We start from the raw sequence: 25,471 nt of genomic DNA, 5'->3' as shown, positions 1-25,471 counted from the left end.
GAAGTGGAAAGATTGAGTGAAAAACATTTTGAGTGATCGGTGCCTGAACATACAGGAGGGTGAAAACCGTGCAAGGAATAGAGTAAATTGGAATGATGTGGTATACCGGGGTTGACGTGCTGTCAATGGATTGAACTAAGGCATGTGAAGCGTCTGGGGTAAACCATGGAAAGTTGTTTGGGGCCTGGATGTGGAAAGGGAGCTGTGGTTTTGGTGCATTATACATGACAGCTAGAGACTGAGTGTGAACAAGTGTGGCCTTTGTTGTCTTTCCCTAGCGCAACCTCGTGCACACGCGGGGGGAGGAGGATGGTATATCATTATGTGGCGGGTGATGACGGGAATGAATAAGGGCAGACAGTATGAATTATGTAATTGTGTATATATGTATATGTCTGTATGTGTATATATATGTATACGTTGAGATGTATTGGTATGTATATGTACGTGTTTGGACGTGTATGTATATACATGTGTATGTGGATGGGTTGGGCCATTCTTTCATCTGTTTCCTTGCGCTACCTCGCTAACGTGGGAGACAGCAACGAAGTATAATAGAAAAAATAAATAATATATAGGTTATAATTCATTTTGTATATAATAATTGAAGATTCAATGATATGTCTCGTTGGAAGTGGAGTTAGAGTAATAACAGAGGTGGCATTACAGCAGTCAGTACATTGATCATAGTTTTTAACGTGAGGAAACAAGGCACTTGATTCTTGTCCTGTTCTTATACTATATTTATTTTGCTCAAGTCGAAGAGAAAGATCCTTATCAGTCTGCCCAACATAAAACTTATCAGAATTTCTACATGGCACTTTATACATGTATCCAGGAGAATTTTCTGGTGAGTTCTATATATATTCTATATAGAGTTAGTATTGCTGAAGGCAACAATTACATTAAAGGATTTAAGCAACATGGGAAGTAAAGTAAAATTATTATTAAAATGGAGAACTAAAAGATTCTTAGTGTCAATGGGAGGTATCGGTTCAACTGTATAAAATGATTTCTTTGCTAACTTGAGGGATTTATCAATGAAAGATCTAGGGTACTTTAACTTAGATCCAAAAGAATATATCTTCTCAAACTCATCATCAATATACTCTGGACTGCAAATACGTAATGCCCTAAGGAACATAGATTGAAATGATGATAATTTAACTGTCATGTTAAGATGAGTAATAATGGATGTATGAGCATACATTGGTAGGTTTTTTGTATATGTTAAAGTTAAACTTGTTTCCTTGCCTATGGATCATGCAATCTAAAAATGGTGATATACCATTATTTTCATTTTCTGTAGTAAATTTGATGGAAGGTACTAAATTGTTAAGTAAGGGGAGAAATGTTTGTAAATTTTCGTTTGTTGGCCAAACACAAAGAACATCATCTACATAACTAAACCAAATTGCATTAGAAGGTAAGATATTCTTTAGCAATTTTGTCTCAAAGATTTCCATATAAAGATTACATAGTACTGGTGAAAGAGGGTTACCCATTGGCATACCAAATTTTGAGCATAATATTCTCCATTGAATTGAAATACACAGTCTTTTATACACAATTTTATCAGTTCAATGAAAATAGACTTTGAAACAGGTAAATGATATCATCCAAACATCAAATAGATATTCTAAAAGGTTAATAACTGGAACGTTTGTGAAAAGTGAGGAAACATCAAAGCCAACAAGTTTGAAATCAAAATTGACATTGATATTGATAAGCTTATCCCTGGGGATAGGGGAGAAAGAATACTTCCCACGCATTCTCATGTGTTGTAGAAAGCGACTAAAGGGGACGGGAGCGGGGGGCTGGAAACCCTCCCCTCCTTGTATTTAACTTTCTAAAAGGGGAAACAGAAGAAGGAGTCATGCAGGGAGTGCTCATCCTCCTCGAAGGCTCAGGTTGGGGTGTCTAAATGTGTGTGGATGTAACCAAGTTGAGAAAAAAGGAGAGATAGGTAGTATGTTTGAGGAAAGGAACCTGTATGTTTTGGCTCTGAGTGAAACGAAGCTCAAGGGTAAAGAGGAAGAGTGGTCTGGGAATGTCTTGAGAGTAAAGTCAGGGGTTAGTGAGAGGACAAAAGCAAGGGGAGGAGTAGCACTACTCCTGAAACAGGAGTGGTGGGAGTATGTGATAGAGTGTAAGAAAGTAAACTCTAGATTGATATGGGTAAAACTGAAAGTAGATGGAGAGAGATGGGTGATTATTGGTGCATATGCACCTGGGCATGAGGAGAAAGATCATGAGAGGCAAGTGTTTTGGGAGCAGCTGAGTGAGTTTGTTAGTAGTTTTGATGCATGAGACCGGGTTATAGTGATGGGTGATTTGAATGCAAAGGTGAGTAATGTGGCAGTTGAGGGAATAATTGGTGTACATGGGGTAATAAAGGACACAAGGGGAATGGGGGAGGAATGGGATGTATTTAGGGAAGCAGTGATGGCTTGCGCAAAAGATCCTTGTGGCATGAGAAGTGTGGGAGGTGGGCAGATTAGAAAGAGTAGTGAGTGGTGGGATGAAGAAGTAAGATTATTAGTGAAAGAGAAGAGAGAGGTATTTGAACGATTTTTGCTGGGAAATAATGCAAATGAGTGGGAGATGTATAGAAGAAAGAGGCAGGAGGTCAAGAGAAAGGTGCAAGAGGTGAAAAAGAGGGCAAATGAGAGTTGGGATGAGAGAGTATCATTGAATTTTAGGGAGAATAAAAAGATGTTTTGAAAGGATGTAAATAAAGCGCATAAGACTAGGGAATCAGTGGGAACTTCAGTGAAGGGGCTAATGGGGAGGTAATAACAAGTAGTGGTGATGTGGGAAGGAGATGGAGTGAGTATTTTGAAGGTATGTTGAATGTGTTTGATGATAGAGTGGCAGATATAGGGTGTTTTGGTCGAGGTGGTGTGCAAAGTGAGAGGGATAGGGAAAATGATTTGGTAAACAGGGAAGAGGTAGTAAAAACTTTGTGGAAGATGAAAGCCGGCAAGGCAGTGGGTTTGGATGATATTGCAGTGGAATTTATTAAAACAGGGTGTGACTGTATTGTTGACTGGTTGGTAAGGTTATTTAATGTATGTATGTCTCATGGTGAGGTGTCTGAGGATTGGCAGAATGCTTGCATAGTGCCATTATACAAAGGCAAAGGGGATAAACGTGAGTGCTCAAATTACAGAGGTATAAGTTTGTCGAGTATTCCTGGTAAATTATACGGAAGGGTATTGATTGAGAGGGTGAAGGCATGTACAGAGCATCAGATTGGGGAAGAGCGGTGTGATTTCAGAAGTGGTAGAGGATGTGTGGATCAGGTGTTTGCTTTGAAGAATGTATGAGAAATACTTAGAAAAGCAAATGGATTTGTATGTAGCATTTATGGATTTGGAGAAGGCATATGATAAGAGTTGATAGAGATGCTCTGTGGAAGGTATTAACAATATATAGTGTGGGAGGCAAGTGCTTCGGAACTCTCATACAAGGGCTTCTCTACCTTCTCACACAAGAGCTTCACGACCTCCTCACAGAAGGGCTTCGCTACCTCCTCACACAAGGGCTTCTTTTCGTCTTCATACAAGGATTTCGCTACCTCCTCACACAAGGGCTTCACTACCTCCTCATACATGGGCTTTGTTACCTCCTCAGACAAGAGCTTCGCTACCTCCTCACACATGGGCTTCACTACCTTGTCACACATGGGCTTCACTTCCTCCTCACACAAGGGCTTTACTACCTCATACAACGGCTTCGCTACTTCCTCATTCAAGGGCTTTACTTCCTCCTCACACAACGGCTTTGCTACCTCCTCACAGAAGGGCTTTGCTACCTCCTCACAGAAGGGCTTTGCTGTCTCCTCACGCAAGGGTTTAACTTCCTCACAAGGGCTTTACTTTCTCCTCATACAAGAGCTTTGCTACTTTTTACACAAGTCCTTCACTTCCTGCTCACACAAGGGCTTCACTTCCTCTCTACACAAGGGCTTTGCTGCTTTCTCACCTAAGGGTTTATCTACCGCCTCACCTAAGGGCTTCACTATCGCATACAAGGGCTTCCATTCCTCCTCATATAAGGGCTCCTCTACCTCCCCGCACAAGGGCTTTGCTACCTCCTCACACAAGGGCTTCGCTACCTCATCAAGGGCTACGCTACCTCTTCATACAAGGGCTACGCTACCTCTTCATACAAGGGCTACGCTACCTCCTCATACAATGGCTTCGCTTTCTCACACAAGGGCTTCGCTACCTCCTCACAAAGGGTTTCGCTACCTTCTCACCCATGGGTTTCGCTACCTCATAGAAGGGCTTTGCTACCTTCTCACACAAGGGCTTTGCTTACTCATACAAGGGCATCGTTACCTCCCTACACAAGGGCTTCACTACCTCCTCACCCAAGGGCTTTGCTATCTCGTCACACAAGGGATTTACTCCCTCCTCACACAAGGGCTTCAATTCCTCCTTATACAAGGTATCTGCTACCTCCTCACACAAGGGCTTGGCTACCTCTTCACACAAGGGCTTCGCTAGCTCCTCATCCAAGGGCTTCGCTAACTCCTCACTCGGGTTTACTACCTCCTCACACAAGGGCTTCCTTCTCATACAAGGGCTTCGCTGCCTCCTCATACAAGGGCTTCGTTACCTCCTCATACAAGGGCTTCTCTAACGTGTCACACAAGGGCTTCACTACCTCCTCACACAAGGGCTTCCCTACCTCCTCATACAAGGGCTTCACTTCCTCATTCAAAGGCTTCGCTGTCTCCTCACACAAGGGCTTCTCTGCCTCCTCCTACAAGGGCTTCACTTCCTCACACAAAGGCTTCGCTACCTTCACATAAGGGCTTCACTATCTCCTCACAAGCGCTTTACCATTTCCTCACATAAGGGCTTCACTTCCTCTTCATATAAGGGCTTCGCTACCTCCTCACTCAAGGGCTTCGCTACGTCCTCTTCCAAGGGCTTCGCTACCCCCTCACACTAGGGCTTCACTTCCTCCTCATTCATAGGCTTTGCTACCTCCTCATACAAGGGCTTCACTTCCTCCTCACACAAGGGCTTTACATTCTCCTCACACTAGGGCTTCAATTCCTCCTCACACAAGGGCTCTGCTGCTTCCTGACACAAGGGCTTCACTACCTCCTCACCTGCTTCCTTCACTACCTCCTCACCTGCTTCCTTCACTTCTCCTCACCTAAGGGTTTCACTTGCTTCACACAAGGGCTTCACTATCTCCTCAAGCGCTTCACCATTTCCTCACACAAGGGCTTCACTTCCTCTTCGTATAAGGGCTTCGCTATCTCCTCACTCAAGGGCTTCGCTACGTCCTCATCCAAGGGCTTCGCTAACCCCTCACACTAGGGCTTCACTTTTTCCTCATTCATGGGCTTCGCTACCTCATACAAGGGCTTCGCTACCTCCTCACACAAGGGCTTCACTTCCTCCTCATACAAGGGCTTCGCTACCTCCTCACACAAGGGCTTCACTACCTTCTCACACAAGGGCTTGGCTACCTTCTTATACAGGGCTTCACTTCCTCCTCATACAGTGGCTTCGCTTCCTCCTCACACAAGGGCTTCCTTTCCTCACACAAGGGCTTCCTTTCCTCACACAAGGGCTTTACTTCTTCCTCACACAAGGGCTTCGCTACCTCCACACACAGGGGCTTCACTTCCTCCTCACACGAGGGCGTCGATACGTCCTCATACAAGGGCTTCTCTACCGTCTCACACAAGGGCTTCGCTACCTCCTCACGCAAGGGCTTCGCTACCTCTTCACACAAGGGCTTCACTTCCTCATGCAAGGGCTTCGTTACCTCCTACAAGAGCTTCATTTCCTCATACAAAGGCTTCGCTACCTCTTCACACAAGGGCTTCCCTACCTCCTCACACAAGGACTTCACTTCCTCCTCACACAAGAGCTTCGTTATCTCCTTCATAAAAGGGCTTCACTTACTCACACAAGGGCTTTGCTACCTCCTCACACAAGGGCTTCACTGCCTCCTCACACATGGGCTTCGGTTCCTCTCCATACATGGTCTTCGCTACCTCCTCACACAAGGGCTTCACTTCCTCCTCACTCAAGGGCTTTGCTACCTCCTCACACAAGGGCTTCACTACCTCCTACACATGGGCTTCGGTTCCTCTCCATACATGGTCTTCGCTACCTCCTCATACGAGGGCTTCGCTACCTCCTCAGACAAGGGCTTCGCTACCTCATCACCCAAGTTCTCTACCTCCTCACACAAGGGCTTCACTACCTCCTCACACATGGGCTTCGGTTCCTCTCCGTACATGGTCTTCGCTACCTCCTCACACAAGAGCTTCACTACCTCCTCAAACAATGGCTTTACTACCTTCTCACACAAGGGCTTCACAATCTCCTCACACAAGGGCTTCACTACCTCCTCTCACAAGGGCTTCACAATCTCCTCGCACAAGGGCTTCACAATCTCCTCACACAAGGGCTTCACTACCTTCTCACAGAAGGGCTTCACTACCTCCACACACAAGGGCTTCACTACCTCCTCACACAAGGGCTTCATTACCTCCTCACAAGGGCTTTACTACCTCCTCACACAAGGGCTTCGTTACCTCCGCACACAAGGGCTACACTACCTCCTCACACAAGGGTTTCGCTACCTCCTCACACAAGGGCTTCGCTACCTCCGCACACAAGGGCTTCACTACCTCCTCACACAAGGGCTTCATTACCTCCTCACAAGGGCTTTACTACCTCCTCACACAAGGGCTTCGTTACCTCCGCACACAAGGGCTTCACTACCTCCTCACACAAGGGTTTCGCTGCGTCCTCATACAAGGGCTTCTCTACCTCCGCACACAAGGGCTTCACTATCTCCACACACAAGGGCTTCGCTACCTCCTCACACAAGGGCTTTACTGCCTCTGCATACAAGGGCTTTGCTACTTCCTAACACAAGGGCTTCATTTCCTTCTCATACAAATGCTTCACTTCTTCCTCACACAAGGGCTTCATCAAATTACTTTCTGCCGTGACTTGTCCATCTCCCTCCCTAACCCAACATCTATCTCCACATTATCTTCAAACATATTCAGCGTATGTTCAAATTCTCTCTCTCTCTCTCTCTCTCTCTCTCTCTCTCTCTCTCTCTCTCTCTCTCTCTCTCTCTCTCTCTCTCTCTCTCTCTCTCTCTCTCTTCTGCATCTCATCATTTCCTCTTACCATAGTCTTGTCAAAGTTGAAAATATTTTTTTAGATACGAAGTTATGGTTTAAATATGATGTTTTTTGTTTCCAGTTGTGAACCTTGATGCTACAAAGTTTGAAAAACTAATAGATAACAAGCCAAAAGGTGAACTCTGGATTGTGGATTATTTTGCAAGTTGGTGTGGTCACTGCCGTGATATGGCTCCTGAATACAGAAAGTTTGCACGTATGATGACCCATCTGCCTGCCGTTCATATAGCAACCATTGACTGTGCGGAATTTGGTCATATTTGTAAGCAACAAGGAATTACAAGCTACCCATCCATCATTTTGTACCCTGCATCAAGTATTGGAACACAAAGGATAATGTAAGTGGATTTAGCTTGAGTGATCCTTACGCTAATGTTAACTTTGTTAGTTTTGGACAATTTTAGACATCATGTATATTAATGCTATTAATATCTTTAAAGATTTATCTCTCTGAAAACCTTTTTTCTTTTTCAACACTGTTCCTTAGTTCTGCTGTCTACGACCATTGCCACTACTGCTGTTGCTCCTTAAATCTGCTATCTACAACCTTTGCCACTACTGCTGTTCCTTACTTCTGTTGTCTCCAACCATTGCCACTACTACTGTTGTTGTTGCTTAGTTCTGTTGTCTCCAACCATTGCCACTACTACTGTTGTTGTTGCTTAGTTCTGTTGTCTCCAACCATTGCCACTACTACTGTTGTCGTTGCTTAGTTCTACTTGCTACAGCTGCTGCTACTGGGTGCTTGTGCTTCAACAATTACTGCTGCTTGCTACAGCCATTGCTGATTACTACAACCATTGTTGTTGCTACTGGGTGCTACTTGCTACAACCATTGTTGTTGCTACTGGATGTTACTTGCTACAACCATTGTTGTTGCTACTGGATGTTACTTGCTACAACCATTGTTGTTGCTACTGGGTGCTACTTGCTACAACCATTGTTGTTGCTACTGGATGTTACTTGCTACAACCATTGTTGTTGCTACTGGATGTTACTTGCTACAACCATTGTTGTTGCTACTGGATGTTACTTGCTACAACCATTGTTGTTGCTACTGGATGTTACTTGCTACAACCATTGTTGTTGCTACTGGATGTTACTTGCTACAACCATTGCAGCTGGTTCTTAGGGCTACTAGCTACAAGTGTTGCTTGTTAGTGCTTTTTGCCGGAACCATTGCTTGTACTGCTACTTGCCACGATTATTGCAGCTGTTTCTGCTAACTACTACTACTACTACTACAAGTGCTACAACTACTAATGCAGCTGCTTGATACTTCTGCTACTACAGCAATTATTATAGTAATGCTACTGCATCTCATACATACAATATTTTTTAGTAAAAGTGCTTCTACTCCCAGTACAACTACTACTACTACTACTACTACTACTACTACTACTACCACTACTATGTTACTAATGCTTCAAGTACTACTGTTTCTGCATCTACTACTGCAGTTACTATTTCTTTAGCACTAGTTTCTACTTTTACTACTATTACTGAAGAGTAGTGCATCTTCTACTATTGCTAATACATCGAATACTTCTGTAGCATTAGTGTTTTTACTACTAGTAGTAGTACTGATACAATGGAATTTGTGTTTATACTAATACTCCTACTTACTACTACTACTACTACAGCTTCTTACTACTACTATTACCACCACTACCTCTAACTACTACTACAGCTTCTTACTACTACTATTACCACCACTACCTCTAACTACTACTACTACTACAGCTTCTTACTACTACTATTACCACCACTACCTCTAACTACTACTACTACTACTACAGCTTCTTACTACTACTATTACCACCACTACCTCTAACTACTACTACTACTACTACAGCTTCTTACTACTACTATTACCACCACTACCTCTAACTACTACTACTACTACTACAGCTTCTTACTTCTACTATTACCACCACTACCTCTAACTACTACTACAGCTTCTTACTACTACTATTACCACCACTACCTCTAACTACTACTACTACTACTACAGCTTCTTACTACTACTATTACCACCACTACCTCTAACTACTACTACTACTACTACAGCTTCTTACTACTACTATTACCACCACTACCTCTAACTACTACTACAGCTTCTTACTACTACTATTACCACCACTACCTCTAACTACTACTACTACTACTACAGCTTCTTACTACTACTATTACCACCACTACCTCTAACTACTACTACAGCTTCTTACTACTACTATTACCACCACTACCTCTAACTACTACTACTACTACTACAGCTTCTTACTACTACTATTACCACCACTACCTCTAACTACTACTACAGCTTCTTAGTACTACTATTACCACCACTACCTCTAACTACTACTACAGCTTCTTAGTACTACTATTACCACCACTACCTCTAACTACTACTACAGCTTCTTACTACTACTATTACCACCACTACCTCTAACTACTACTACTACTACTACTACAGCTTCTTACTACTACTATTACCACCACTACCTCTAACTACTACTACTACTACTACAGCTTCTTACTACTACTATTACCACCACTACCTCTAACTACTACTACTACTACTACAGCTTCTTACTACTACTATTACCACCACTACCTCTAACTACTACTACTACTACTACAGCTTCTTACTACTACTATTACCACCACTACTACTACTATTACTATAGTAGCAGTGTTTGTAATACTACTGTTCTCTTTCGATGTGGTTTGGTTATGTCCAACCTAACACGGCTTGAACATTCCATCCATACTGTACTTGAACATGCCATCCATACTGTACTTGAACATGCCATCCATACTGTACTTGAACATGCCATCCATACTGTACTTGAACATGCCATCCATACTGTACTTGAACATGCCATCCATACTGTACTTGAAAATGCCATCCATACTGTACTTGAACATGCCATCCATACTGTACTTGAACATGCCATCCATACTGTACTTGAACATGCCATCCATACTGTACTTGAACATGCCATCCATACTGTACTTGAACATGCCATCCATACTGTACTTGAACATGCCATCCATACTGTACTTGAAAATGCCATCCATACTGTACTTGAACATGCCATCCATACTGTACTTGAACATGCCATCCATACTGTACTTGTTGCTGACGACTGAATACAACAGCAGATATAACTGCCTCAACCATCCAGCCATGGTGAAGGGAGAGTTATAATGTAAACTGTCTCAACCATCCAGCCATGATGGAGGGAGGGTCACAGTGTAAACTGCCTGACCCAGCCAGCCATGGTGGAGGGAGGGTTACACTGTAAACTACCTCAACCATCCAGCCATGATGGAGGGAGGGTCACAGTGTAAACTGCCTGACCCAGCCAGCCATGGTGGAGGGAGGGTTACACTGTAAACTACCTCAACCATCCAGCCATGATGGAGGGAGGGTCACAGTGTAAACTGCCTGACCCAGCCAGCCATGGTGGAGGGAGGGTTACACTGTAAACTACCTCAACCATCCAGCCATGATGGAGGGAGGGTCACAGTGTAAACTGCCTGACCCAGCCAGCCATGGTGGAGGGAGGGTTACACTGTAAACTACCTCAACCATCCAGCCATGATGGAGGGAGGGTCACAGTGTAAACTGCCTGACCCAGCCAGCCATGGTGGAGGGAGGGTTACACTGTAAACTACCTCAACCATCCAGCCATGGTGGAGGGAGGGTCACAGTGTAAACTGCCTGACCCAGCCAGCCATGATGGAGGGAGGGTCACAGTGTAAACTGCCTGACCCAGCCAGCCATGGTGGAGGGAGGGTTACACTGTAAACTACCTCAACCATCCAGCCATGGTGGAGGGAGGGTCACAGTGTAAACTGCCTGACCCAGCCAGCCATGGTGGAGGGAGGGTCACAGTGTAAACTGCCTGAGCCAGCCAGCCATGGTGAAGGGAGAGTTATAATGTAAACTGCCTCAACCATCCAGCCATGGTGGAGGGAGGGTCAGTGTAAACTGCCTGACCCAGCCAGCCATGGTGGAGGGAGGGTTACACTGTAAACTGCCTCACCCAGCCACCAAGCCATGGTGGAGGGAGTGTTACACTGTAAACTGCCTCACCCATCCAGCCTTAGTGGAAGGAGGGTTACAATGTAAACTGCCTCACCCAGCTAGCCTTGGAGGAGGGAGGGTTACAATGTAAACTGCCTCACCCAGCCAACCATGGTGGAGGGAGGGTTACAATGTAAACTGCCTCACCCAGTCAGCATTGGTAGAGGGAGGGTTGCAATGTAAACTGCCTCACCCAGATAGCCATGATGGAGGGAGGGTTATAATGTAAACTGCCTCACCCAGCCAGCCATGGTGGAGGGAGGGTTACAAGGTAAACTGTCTCACCCAGCCAGCCTTGGTGGAGGAGGGTTATAATGTAAACTGCCTCAATCACCCAGCCTTGGCGGAGGAAGGGTTACAGTGTAAACTGCCTCACCCATCCGGCCATTGTGGAGAGGGTTACAGTGTAAACTACCTCACCCAGCCATGATAGAATGAGGGTTACAATGTAAACTTTCACCCATCCAGCCCTGGTGGAGGAAGGGTTACAATGTAAACTGCCCCACCCATCCAGCCTTGGAAGAGGGAGTATTACAATGTAAACTGCTTCAACCATCCAGTCTTGGTGGAGGAAGGGTTACAATGTAAACTGCCTCGCCCAGCAAGCCGTGGTGGAGGGATGGTTACAAGGTAAACTGCCTCACCCATCCTGCCTTAGTTGGGGAGGGTTACAATGTAAACTCCCTCATCCAGCCATGGTGGAGGAAGGGTCACAGTGTAAACTGCCTGACCCAGCCAGCCATGGTGGAGGGAGGGTTACAATGTAAACTGTCTCACCCAACCATGAATGGTGGAGGGAGGGTTACAATGTAAACTGCCTCACCCAGCCCTGGTGGAGGGAGGGTTACAATATAAACTACCTCACCCAGCCATGGTGGAGGGAGGGTTACAATGTAAACTGCTTCACCCAGCCAGCCAGCCATGGTGGAGGGAGAATTACAATGTAAACTCCCTCAAGCAGCCAGCCATGGTGGAGGGAGGGTTACAGTGTAAACTGCCTCACCTAGCCAGCCAGCCATGGTGAAGGGAGAATTACAATGTAAACTGCCTCAACCATCCAGCTTTGGTGGAGGAAGGGTTACAATGTAAACTGCCTCACCCACCCAGCCATGGTGGAGGGAAGGTTACAATGTAAACTGCCTCACCCATCCAGCCATGGTGGAGGGAGGGTTACAATTTAAATTGCCTCAGCCAGCCATCCCGCTATGGTGGAGAGAGGGTTACTATGTAAACTGCTTCACCCATCCAGCCATGGTGGAGGAAGGGTTACAGTGTAAACTGCCTCGCCCAGCCATGAATGGTGGAGGGAGGGTTACAATGTAAACTGCCTCACCCAGCCCTGGTGGAGGGAGGGTTACAATATAAACTGCCTCACCCAGCCATCCAGCCATGGTGGATGGAGGGTTACAATGTAAACCTGCCTCACCCATCCAGCCATGGTGGAGGGAGGGTTACAATATACACTGCCTCACCCACCCAGCCATGGTGGAGGGAAGGTTACAATGTAAACTGCCTCACCCATCCAGCCATGGTGGAGGGAGGGTTACAATGTAAACGGCCTCACCCAACCAGCCAGCCATGGTGGAGGGAGGGTCACATTGTAAACTCCCTCACCCAGCCAGCCATTGTGGATGAAGGGTTACAATGTAAACTGCCTCACCCTGCCAGTTATGGTGGAGGGAGGGTTACAATGTAAACTGCCTCACCCAGCCGTGGTGGAGGGAGGGTTACAATGTAGACTGCCTCACACAGCCAGCCATGGTGGAGGGAGGGTTACAATGTAAACTGCCTCGCCCAGCCAACCAGCCATGGTGGAGGAAAGTTTACAATGTAAACTGCCTCACCCAGCCAGTCATGGTGGAGGGAGGGTTACAATGTAAACTGCTTCACCCAGCCAGCCATGGTGGAGGGAGGGTTACAATGTAAACTGCCTCGCCCAGCCAGCCATGGTGGAGGGGGGGTTACAATGTAAACTGCCTCGCCCAGCCAACCAGCCATGGTGGAGAGAGGGTTACAATGTACACTCGTGTACATTAGTACACTGGAGTAGCGGGCTTTCTTTATGTTCGTCCTTTACATGTCTTCCACTTGGGTTACTCCTGGGCCTCAGTAGAGGCAGAACTCATCCATACTGAGCGATGGTTAACATTTAGCATTGACAATCACACTACTGTTGTAGTACTAGTGTTTCTACTACTACTACTATTGTAGTACTAATGTTTCTACTACTACTACCATTGCAGTAGTACTAATGTTTCTACTACTACTAGTACTACTACTATAGTACTAATGATTCTACTACTACTACTACTACTACTACTACTAGTACTACTACTACTATAGTACTAATGTTTCTACTACTACTACTACTATTATTACAGTAGTACTAATATTTCTACTACTACTACTACTACCATTGCAGTAGTACTAATGTTTCTACTACTATTGTAGTACTAATGTTTCTACTACTACTAGTACTACTACTATAGTACTAATGTTTCTACTACTACTACTACTAGTACTACTACTATAGTACTAATGTTCCTACTACTACTACTACTACTAGTACTACTACTACTATAGTACTAATGTTTCTACTACTACTACTATTATTACAGTAGTACTAATGTTTCTACTACTACTACTACTACTACTACTACTACTACTACTAGTACTACTACTACTATAGTACTAATGTTTCTACTACTACTACTATTATTACAGTAGTACTAATGTTTCTACTACTGATACTACCATTGCAGTAGTACTAATGTTTCTACTACTACTACTATTGTGGTACTAATGTTTCTACTACTACTAGTACTACTACTATAGTACTAATGTTTCTACTACTACTACTACTACTACTAGTACTACTACTACTATAGTACTAATGTTTCCACTACTACTACTATTATTACAGTAGTACTAATGTTTCTACTACTACTACTACTACTACTACTACTACTACTACCATTGCAGTAGTACTAATGTTTCTACTACTACTACTACTACTAGTACTACTACTATAGTACTAATGTTTCTACTACTACTACTGCTACTAGTACTACTACTATAGTACCAATGTTTCTACTACCACTACTATTATTACAGTAGTACTAATGTTTCTACTACTACTACTACTACTACTACTACCATTGCAGTAGTACTAATGTTTCTACTACTACTACTACTAGTACTACTACTATAGTACTAATGTTTCTACTACTACTACTACTACTACTAGTAGTACTACTATAGTACTAATGTTTCTACTACTAATAGTACTACTACTATAGTACTAATGTTTCTACTACTACTACTACTACTATTATTACACTACTATTATTACAGTAGTACTAATGTTTCTACTACTACTACTATACTACTCACAGTAGTACTAATGTTTCTACTACTACTACTACTATCACAGTAGTACTAATGTTTCTACTAACTACTACTACTATCACAGTAGTACTAATGTTTCTACTACTACTACTACTATCACAGTAGTACTAATGTTTCTACTACCTACTACTACTACTACTATCACAGTAGTACTAATGTTTCTACTACTACTACTACTACTACTACTATCACAGTAGTACTAATGTTTCTACTACTACTACTACTACTATCACAGTAGTACTAATGTTTCTACTACTACTACTACTACTATCACAGTAGTACTAATGTTTCTACTACTACTACTACTACTATCACAGTAGTACTAATGTTTCTACTACTACTACTACTACTATCACAGTAGTACTAATGTTTCTACTACTACTACTACTATCACAGTAGTACTAATGTTTCTACTACTACTACTACTATCACAGTAGTACTAATGTTTCTACTACTACTACTACTATCACAGTAGTACTAATGTTTCTACTACTACTACTACTATCACAGTAGTACTAATGTTTCTACTACTACTACTACTATCACAGTAGTACTAATGTTTCTACTACTACTACTACTATCACAGTAGTACTAATGTTTCTAGTACTACTACTACTATCACAGTAGTACTAATGTTTCTACTACTACTACTATCACAGTAGTACTAATGTTTCTACTACTACTACTACTATCACAGTAGTACTAATGTTTCTACTACTACTACTACTATCACAGTAGTACTAATGTTTCTACTACTACTACTACTACTATCACAGTAGTACTAATGTTTCTACTACTACTACTACTACTACTACTATCACAGTAGTACTAATGTTTCTACTACTACTACTACTACTACTACTACTACTACTACTACTATTACAGTAGTACTAATGTTTCTACTACTACTACTACTACTACTATCACAGTAGTACTAATGTTTCTACTACTACTACTACTATCACAGTAGTACTAATGTTTCTACTACTACTACTACTATCACAGTAGTACTAATGTTTCTACTACTACTACTACTACTACTATCACAGTAGTACTAATGTTTCTACTACCACTACTACTGTCACAGTAGTACTAATGTTTCTACTACTACTACTATCACAGTAGTACTAATGTTTCTTCTACTACTACTACTACTATCACAGTAGTACTAATGTTTCTACTACAACTACTACTATCACAGTAGTACTAATGCTTCTACTACTACTACTACTATCACAGTAGTACTAATGTTTCTACTACTACTACTATCACAGTAGTACTAATGTTTCTACTAGTACTACTATCACAGTAGTACTAATGTTTCTACTACTACTACTACTACTACTATCACAGTAGTACTAATGTTTCTACTACTACTACTACTATCACAATAGTACTAATGTTTCTACTACTACTACTACTACTACTACTACTACTACTACTACTGCTACTACTACTACTACACTACTACCACTACTACTACTACTACTACTACTACTACTATTGTAGTACTAATGTTTCTACTACTACTACTACTACTACTACTACTACTACTACCACTGTTACTACTACTACTGTAGTACTAATGTTTCTACTGCTACTACTACTAACGTAGTACTAATGTTTCTACTACTACTACTACTACTACTACTACTACTACTACTACTACTACCACTATTACTACTACTACTGTAGTACTAATGTTTCTACTGCTACTATACTAACGTACTAATGTTTTTACTACTACTACTACCACTATTACTACTACTACTGTAGTACTAATGTTTCTACTGCTACTACTACTAACGTAGTACTTATGTTTCTACTACTACTACTACTACTACTACTACTACTACTACTACTACTACTATTACTACTGTAGTACTAATGTTTCTACTGCTACTACTACTAACGTAGTACTAATGTTTCTACTACTGCTACCACTACTTCTACTACTACTGTAGTACTAGTATTTTTACTGCTACTAATACTGCTACTACTGTAGTACTAATGTTTCTACTACTACTACTATTGTATTACTAATGTTTCTACTACTACTACTACTACTACTACTACTGTAGTACTAATGTTTCTACTACTACTACTACTACTACTACTACTACTCCTAAAATAGTGCAGGTGTTTCTACCACTACAACTACTACTATTGCTACTACTGTACTACTACTACTATAGTACTGGTGTTTCTACTATTAGTGCATCTATTACTACCACTACTATAGTATCATTGCTTTTATTACTATGGTTACTACATTTACTAATATTATAATATTAGTGTTTTTACTACTGTATGAGTGGTACTACCACTATATCTACTACTACATCTGTAGCACAAGTGCATGTTTCTAATGCTACTACATCTGCTATAGTACCAATGTTTTTACTTCCACTATGTCTACCATTACTACTGTAGTACCATTGCTTTTATTACTACTGCTTTTACATCATCTGGTACTATAACTAATACATCTACTATAAATTAGTCTCTCTTCAGACAGCCAAAAGACTCAGGCCAACTTTGAGTTTTTACCATTGTTGGTTGTTATATGACATAGGAAGAATAGTTTTAATGGTTGTTGAAAGATGTACTGGGTTCAAGATAACCCCAGGACAAGAAAGTTGTACTGGGTTCCTGATGATCCCAGGATCACAAGTGGTGTACTGGGTTCAAGATGATCCCAGGATCACAAATGGTGTACTGTGTTCAAGATGATCCCAGGATCACAAATAGTGTACTGGGTTCCCGATGATCCCAGGATCACAAATGGTGTACTGGGTTCAAGATGATCCCAGGATCATAAATGGTGTACTGTGTTCAAGATGATCCCAGGATCACAAATGATGTATTGGGTTCAAGATGATCCCAGGATCACAAGTGGTGTACTGTGTTCAAGATGATCCCAGGATCACAAATGATGTATTGGGTTCAAGATGATCCCAGGATCACAAGTGGTGTACTGTATTCAAGATGATCCCAGGATCACAAATGGTGTACTGGGTTCCCGATGTTCCCAGGATCACAAATGATGTATTGGGTTCAAGATGATCCCAGGATCACAAATGGTGTACTGGCTTCCCGATGATCCCAGGATCACAAGTGGTGTACTGTGTTCAAGATGATCTTAGGATCATAAATGGTGTACTGGGTTCCCGATGATCCCAGGATCACAAATGGTGTACTGTGTTCAAGATGATCCCAGGATCACAAATGGTGTACCGTGTTCAAGATGATCCTAGGATCACAAATGGATCCAAGATCACAAATGGTTTACTGGGTTCCCGATGATCCCAGGATCACAAATAGTGCATTGGGTTCCCGATGATCCCAGGATCATAAATGGTGTACTGTGTTCAAGATGATCCCAGGATCACAAATGATGTATTGGGTTCAAGATGATCCCAGGATCACAAATGGTGTACTGGGTTCCCGATGATCCCAGGATCATAAATGGTGTACTGGGTTCAAGATGATCCCAGGATCATAAATGGTGTACTGGGTTCCCGATGTTCCCAGGATCACAAATGGTGTATTGTGTTCAAGATGATCCCAGGATCACAAATGGTGTACTGGGTTCAAGATGATCCTAGGATCACAAATGGTGTACTGTGTTCAAGATGATCCCAGGATCACAAATGATGTATTGGGTTCAAGATGATCCCAGGATCACAAATGGTGTACTGGGTTCCTGATGTTCCCAGGATCACAAATGATGTATTGGGTTCAAGATGATCCCAGGATCACAAATGGTGTACTGGGTTCCCGTTGATCCCAGGATCACAAGTGGTGTACTGTGTTCAAGATGATCCCAGGATCATAAATGGTGTACTGGGTTCAAGATGATCCCAAGATCACAAATGGTTTACTGGGTTCCCGATGATCCCAGGATCACAAATGATGTATTGGGTTCAAGATGATCCCAGGATCACAAATGGTGTACTGGGTTCCCGATGATCCCAGGATCACAAGTGGTGTACTGTGTTCAAGATGATCCCAGGATCATAAATGGTGTACTGGGTTCCCGATGATCCCAGGATCACAAATGGTGTACTGGGTTCCCGATGATCCCAGGATCACAAGTGGTGTACTGTGTTCAAGATGATCCCAGGATCATAAATGGTGTACTGGGTTCAAGATGATCCCAAGATCACAAATGGTTTACTGGGTTCCCGATGATCCCAGGATCACAAATGGTGTACTGTGTTCAAGATGATCCCAGGATCATAAATGGTGTACTGGGTTCAAGATGATCCCAAGATCACAAATGGTTTACTGGGTTCCCGATGATCCCAGGATCACAAATGGTGTCCTGGGTTCCCGATGATCCCAGGATCACAAATGGTGTACCGTGTTCAAGATGATCCTAGGATCACAAATGGTGTACTGGGTTCCCGATGATCCCAGGATCACAAATGGTGTATTGGGTTCAAGATGTTGCCAGGATCACAAATGGTGTTTGGGCTCAAGATGATCCCAGGGTCACAAATGATGTACTGGGTTCCCGACGATCCCAGGATCACAAATGGTGTATTAGGTTCAAGATGATCCCAGGATCACAAATGGTGTACTGGGTTCATGATGATCCCAGGGTCACAAATGGTGTACTGGGTTCAAGATGATCCCAGGGCCACAAATGGTGTATTGTGTTCAAGATGATCCCAGGATCACAAATGGTGTACTGTGTTCAAGATAATCTCAGGGCCAGAAAGTGTACTAGGTTTAAGATGATCCCAGGGACAGGAAGTCCTCAGGGTAAAGGTTACAGAACAGAGACATGTAGGTGGATAGTAATTAGTAACGGAGAATAGATTATTCAGATTATCACAGTGGTACACGATAGTTGGATAGGAGGAAACCCTGGTTAAAGAAACACAAGTAAATTTTATGTATTTTGATATACAAATGACAGACACGGAGAGGCAGATTGGATGAAAGACATCTGACTTAGCAGGTAAGAGGAGAGAGGAATACACGAGGGAGTCCTGAAATGCTGTAGACTACTAAAAGATTATGAAAGAAATATTAGATTGATGTAATGTGAGCCAACATTGGTGAGGGATATTATATTACCAGTACTACCTACCTAGGTATCAGGAGGTTTAGTGATGGCTGCGTAGTGAGCCATCACTTCAGTGGTTGTCAAGTTCAGTTCCTCAGACCCAGATTGCAGTCTTTTTTTATCCCACCCATACTTGGACTATTGGCACTCTGTCCACAAACTTACAGTCTCTCCTTGTTGTACATTACACTTGACAACACTTAACTCACACATCTCATTATTCGCAGATCTAGATTTTCCTGCTGCAAGCACAATATGCTAACCTTGTTGGAAAGATGGGAGGAGCAGTTGATCAAAGTAGTAGGTAGGAACATTTATGCAGGAGCATTGGGTGGAAACATTAGGTAGAAGTAGTAGGTGGGAATATTAGGCAGCTGCATTAGGTAGACATAGTCAGCAGGAACATCAAGTAGAAGCCTCTACAAGCACTGCACTGGAGTTGCCTTCTGCCAGTGGCCATGTTAAGGGTGAGGCACTAACACCTAAGGAGCGGCACTGGAGTTCATTGGTTATATAGATTATATTGCCATGGCCACCCTCTTGATGGAGTTTCAGGTGGTAACAGGCATCATAGATATAGGTAGGTAGATAGAGGGATCTTTGAATAGATGCCATTAAACATGATTTGCCATTTTTGCTGCTTAGAAAACCCACTGTCCAGTTCCTTTTCAAATAACCATAAGCCACACAATAATTTAAACAGGTCAGAATCATGGAGATAAGGTAGGATTTCTGGGCTTAGTGAAACATGCTGAAAAGAGTGAAAATAAGGGGAAGAGAAATAGACAAGATTGACTCTGTCTCAATCGGTGAGCCTTTGATAGAAGCATGGTTTTAAACATTTGAATAATTCTGAAAAATTAGACTATTAAACCACCACTCACAACATTTAAAGGATGCAGTTATGATTGGAATATTGCAGGCATACAAGGTTCCTTAAGCCAGAACAGACAGATTAGACTTAACTAAGATAAGCCAAGTACTGTAACCCCTAAGTCAGTGTGTTTTGCTACATTTAAGAGAAATTTAGAATTTGTGGGAGTAGATCGGATTAAAAAGGTAAATATGTGGGAGTAGATAGGAGGATTAAAAAGGTTAATATGTGGGAGTAGATAGGAGGATTAGAAAGGTTAATATGTGGGAGCAGATAGGAGGATTAAAAAGGTTACTATGTGGAAGTAGATAGGAGGATTAAAAAGGTTACTATGTGGGAGTAGATAGGAGGATTAAAAAGGTTAATATGTGAGAGTAGATAGGAGGATTAAAAAGGTTACTATGTGGGAGTAGATACGAGGATTAAAAAGGGTAATATGTGGGAGTAGATAGGAGGATTAAAAAGGTTACTATGTGGGAGTAGATAGGAGGGTTAAAAGGTTAATATGTGGAGGAGATAGGAGGATTAAAAAGGTTAAATATGGGAGTAGATAGGAGGATTAAAAAGGTTAATGTGTGGGAGTAAGTAGAAGGATTAAAAAGGTTCATATGTGGGAGTAGATAGGAGGATTAAAAAGGTTACTATGTGGGAGTAGATAGGAGGATTAAAAAGGTTAATATTATGTGGTAGATAGGAGGATTAAAAAGGTTAATATTTGTGAGTAGATAGGAGGATTAAAAAGGTTATTATGTGGGAGTAGATAGGAGGATTAGAGAGGTTAATATGTGGGAGTATATAGGAGGATTAAAATGGTTAATATGTGAGAGTAGATAGGAGGATTAAAAAGGTTAATGAGACAGCAAAGGAAGACTTTGATTGTGTTTTCTAAGGAAAACTGATGATACCAAGGATGCCATGGGGCACCAGAAAGCTGATAACTCGCATTATGGATAATGTGGCAGTGAACAAGCTTCTCCTACGAATATAGCACTTTGAAGACAGGATAAAGAAGTTGAAGGACATTTTTAGGGACCATGAAACATGCATAAGGACGTTAGTGATCTAGAGGACAAACTGAAGAAGCTGGAGTTTTGGGGACTGTAGTAAAATACCATATGGAACTAGAGGTAAACAAGTGTAGCAGAACTTGCATCAAGCATGATACTAAAGTGAATGAACTGGAGGATATGCTTGGCATGGTACAGGATTTCAGAATGGAAAGTGAGTGCTCAAAAGAAGTTGGAAACAGCTGAGTAACACAAGCCTAGAAATCTTAAAATGGATAGGCAACATGAAATGTGAAGGGCCATTGAGCAGGCCATGGATGCAGTTAGAGAATGGTCGTCCATTAAGGAAGGATGTGGGGGATTAGATGAGGGTTAACAGTACAAATACTGTCCACTACAGCTGTTTGGCAATTAGAATAAGAATTTTAAAGAAGGGAAGAGATAAATAGGACATTGTTGAATTGCAGGAGACAACTAAGAGATGGGTCACTATGCAGATAAGGGGAGCTTGCAACAAAGAGATGGGTCACTATGCAGATAAGGGGAGCTGTGCTGAGGGAGGTATAGTCAAAAGTCAGTAATGGTCTTTGGACTAAATTTTAGCTCAAATTTAAGGACCATTTGTGAAATTGCAACCCAGGAATTAATGGTTGAGACAGAACTTACAAATGAACTTTGCTCTAACCTAGTCTGTCGAAAGGGATACACAGGAGCAAGAAGGGATGAGAAAATGAAGGAAGAGAGGATTTGCTCCCTTCGTAAGGGGTTCTATTAGATTTGAGAAAGCATCACCCTATATAATACGGAAGATTACTGTGGGTAGGAAGTGTATTATATCATTTTAGTTTCCGGTCCTCCAAAGAACTAGACTGATGCAGAACTTGTGTCTACAGAAAATAATGAAGGAACTCTAAGGGTAATGAAGGAAACACTTCCTCTTTAGAGATAGTAAAGTACTGATAATGAGGGGTTTCAATTACAAGGAAATAGACTTGGAGAACTTATATTCCCATAGGGATGCTGAGTCATGGACACATTTCTTGAAAGTATACATAGGAGCTTCCTGCATCAAGATAGTACCACATAGCATTTGAGAGCTAGGGTAGATGATATGTTATCTACACTGGACTTTGCCATTACACTCTGAAGCACAGAAATATAACATATAAATTATAATGCTCCCGTTGGAAAGCATGGTCATGGAGGATGCAAGCTGGGGATCAGAATGGGCACAGGACCAAATAGAAAGTATAGTCATGGCAACTACATGGAACTGATTAAATTCTGTTTGTGTTAATTGATGTTAATTGACAGTGGGATTTCTGTAATAAGGTTCTGTGAAATCTACAGGGGTACCTCTGATAATCAGTAGGATAGGATGATCAAAATGAAGATATTGTTCATCAAGAAAGGCCATAAAGTAGAGCTCAGGGATGTACTGTGGGGAGATATTAAAGACACTGCAGCCAGCCAGCACATGAATGATATAGGAGAACAAGGAACAAGTAATGCAAATTAAGGTGGAAGGAGCAGAGAGATCTTGAAAAAAGTATTTTGGAGAAAGTTAAAGGCATAACAAAACTTCTGCATAAGTTCATCAGGAACAAATAGCTAATCAGGATAAAGGATATGGAGGGAAGAATTCATAGGATGTTGAGAATATGTGTGGAGATGAATGATAAGTTCAAAAGGGTTTTCACTGTGGAGGAAAATAATGCCCCAGCATTACCAGGGTGGGAGAGATGAATTCTTAGAATGTTTTTATTAATTTATACTTAATTACCGTCTCCTGCTTTAGCAAGTAGTGCAGGGAAACAGACAAAAGATTGGTCTAACTCACTTACATACACTTGTATATACATAAACACCCACGCACGCACATAACATTTCAACGTATACACAGACATATACATATATACACAGGTACATATTCATGTTTGTTGCCTTCATCCATTCCCATCGCCACCCTGCCACACATGAAATAACACACACACACACACACACACACACACACACATACACATACACATACACCGCGAGGTAGCACTAGGAAAAGACAGAAAAGGCCACATTCATTCACACTCAGTCTCTAGCTGTCATGTGTAATGCACTGAAACCACAGCTCCCTTTTCACATCCAGGCCCTACAAAACTTTCCATGGCTTACCCCAGACGCTTCACATGCCTGGGTTCAATCCATTGACAGCATGTCCACCCCGGTATACCACATCGTTCCAATTCACACTATTCCTTGCATGCCTTTCACCCTCCTCTATGTTCAGGCCCTGATCGCTCAAAATCTTTTTCACTCCATCTTTCTACCTCCAATTTGGTCTACCACTTCTCGTTCCCTCCACCTCTGACATATATATCCTCTTTGTCAATCTTTCCTCACTCATTCTCTCCATGTGACCAAACTATTTCAATACACCCCCTTCTGTTCTCTCAACCACACTCTTTTTAGTACCACATATCTCTCTCACCCTTTCATTACTTACTCGATCAAACCACCTCACACCACATATTGTCCTCAAACATCTCATTTCCAACACATCCACCCTCCTCTGCACAACCCCTATCTATTGCCCTTGCCTCGCATAAAATTAACATTGTTGGAACCGCTATTCCTTCAGACATACCTGTTTTTGCTCTCTTAAGATAATGTTCTCGCCTTCCACACATTCTTCAATGCTCCCAGAACCTTCGCCCCCTCCCCCAACCTGTGACTCTCTTCTGCTTCTATATTTCCATCTGCTGCTAAATCCACTCCCACATATCTAAAACACTTCACTTCCTCCAGTTTTTCTCCATTCAAACTTTTTTTTTTTTCTTTTTTTTGCTTTGTCGCTGTCTCCCGTGTTTGCGAGGTAGCGCAAGGAAACAGACGAAAGAAATGGCCCAACCCACCCCCATACACATGTATATACATACGTCCACACACGCAAATATACATACCTACACAGCTTTCCATGGTTTACCCCAGACGCTTCACATGCCTTGATTCAATCCACTGACAGCACGTCAGCCCCAGTATACCACATTGCTCCAATTCACTCTATTCCTTGCCCTCCTTTCACCCTCCTGCATGTTCAGGCCCCGATCACACAAAATCTTTTTCACTCCATCTTTCCACCTCCAATTTGGTCTCCCTCTTCTCCTCGTTCCCTCCACCTCCGACACATATATTCTCTTGGTCAATCTTTCCTCACTCATTCTCTCCATGTGCCCGAACCATTTCAAAACACCCTCTTCTGCTCTCTCAACCACGCTCTTTTTATTTCCACTCATCTCTCTTACCCTTACGTTACTTACTCGATCAAACCACCTCACACCACACATTGTCCTCAAACATCTCATTTCCAGCACATCCATCCTCCTGCGCACAACTCTATTCATAGCCCATGCCTCGCAACCATACAACATTGTTGGAACCACTATTCCTTCAAACATACCCATTTTTGCTTTCCGAGATAATGTTCTCGACTTCCACACATTCTTCAAGGCTCCCAGAATTTTCGCCCCCTCCCCCACCCTATGATCCACTTCCACTTCCATGGTTCCATCCGCTGCCAGATCCACTCCCAGATATCTAAAACACTTCACTTCCTCCAGTTTTTCTCCATTCAAACTCACCTCCCAATTGACTTGACCCTCAACCCTACTGTACCTAATAACCTTGCTCTTATTCACATTTACTCTTAACTTTCTTCTTTCACACACTTTACCAAACTCAGTCACCAGCTTCTGCAGTTTCTCACATGAATCAGCCACCAGCGCTGTATCATCAGCGTACAACAACTGACTCACTTCCC

At 42.3% G+C, this 25,471-nt stretch overlaps 1 protein-coding gene across 1 annotated transcript in view; it reads left to right on the top strand.

Moving 5' to 3' along the window:
• The window catches only part of LOC139760195 (dnaJ homolog subfamily C member 10-like), a 590,762-nt gene that overhangs the window by 446,350 nt on the left and 118,941 nt on the right, over positions 1-25,471 (top strand). The window contains exon 12 of the mRNA XM_071683129.1: positions 7,260-7,536. Coding sequence (XP_071539230.1) covers positions 7,260-7,536 — 277 coding nt within the window. The remainder of the gene's footprint in view (positions 1-7,259; positions 7,537-25,471) is intronic.

The sequence above is a fragment of the Panulirus ornatus genome, chromosome 35 (assembly GCF_036320965.1).
Source record: "Panulirus ornatus isolate Po-2019 chromosome 35, ASM3632096v1, whole genome shotgun sequence".
NCBI lineage: Eukaryota > Metazoa > Arthropoda > Malacostraca > Decapoda > Palinuridae > Panulirus > Panulirus ornatus.
The sequence above is the reverse complement of the archived record's forward strand: the minus strand, read 5'-3'. Positions and strand labels throughout refer to the sequence as shown.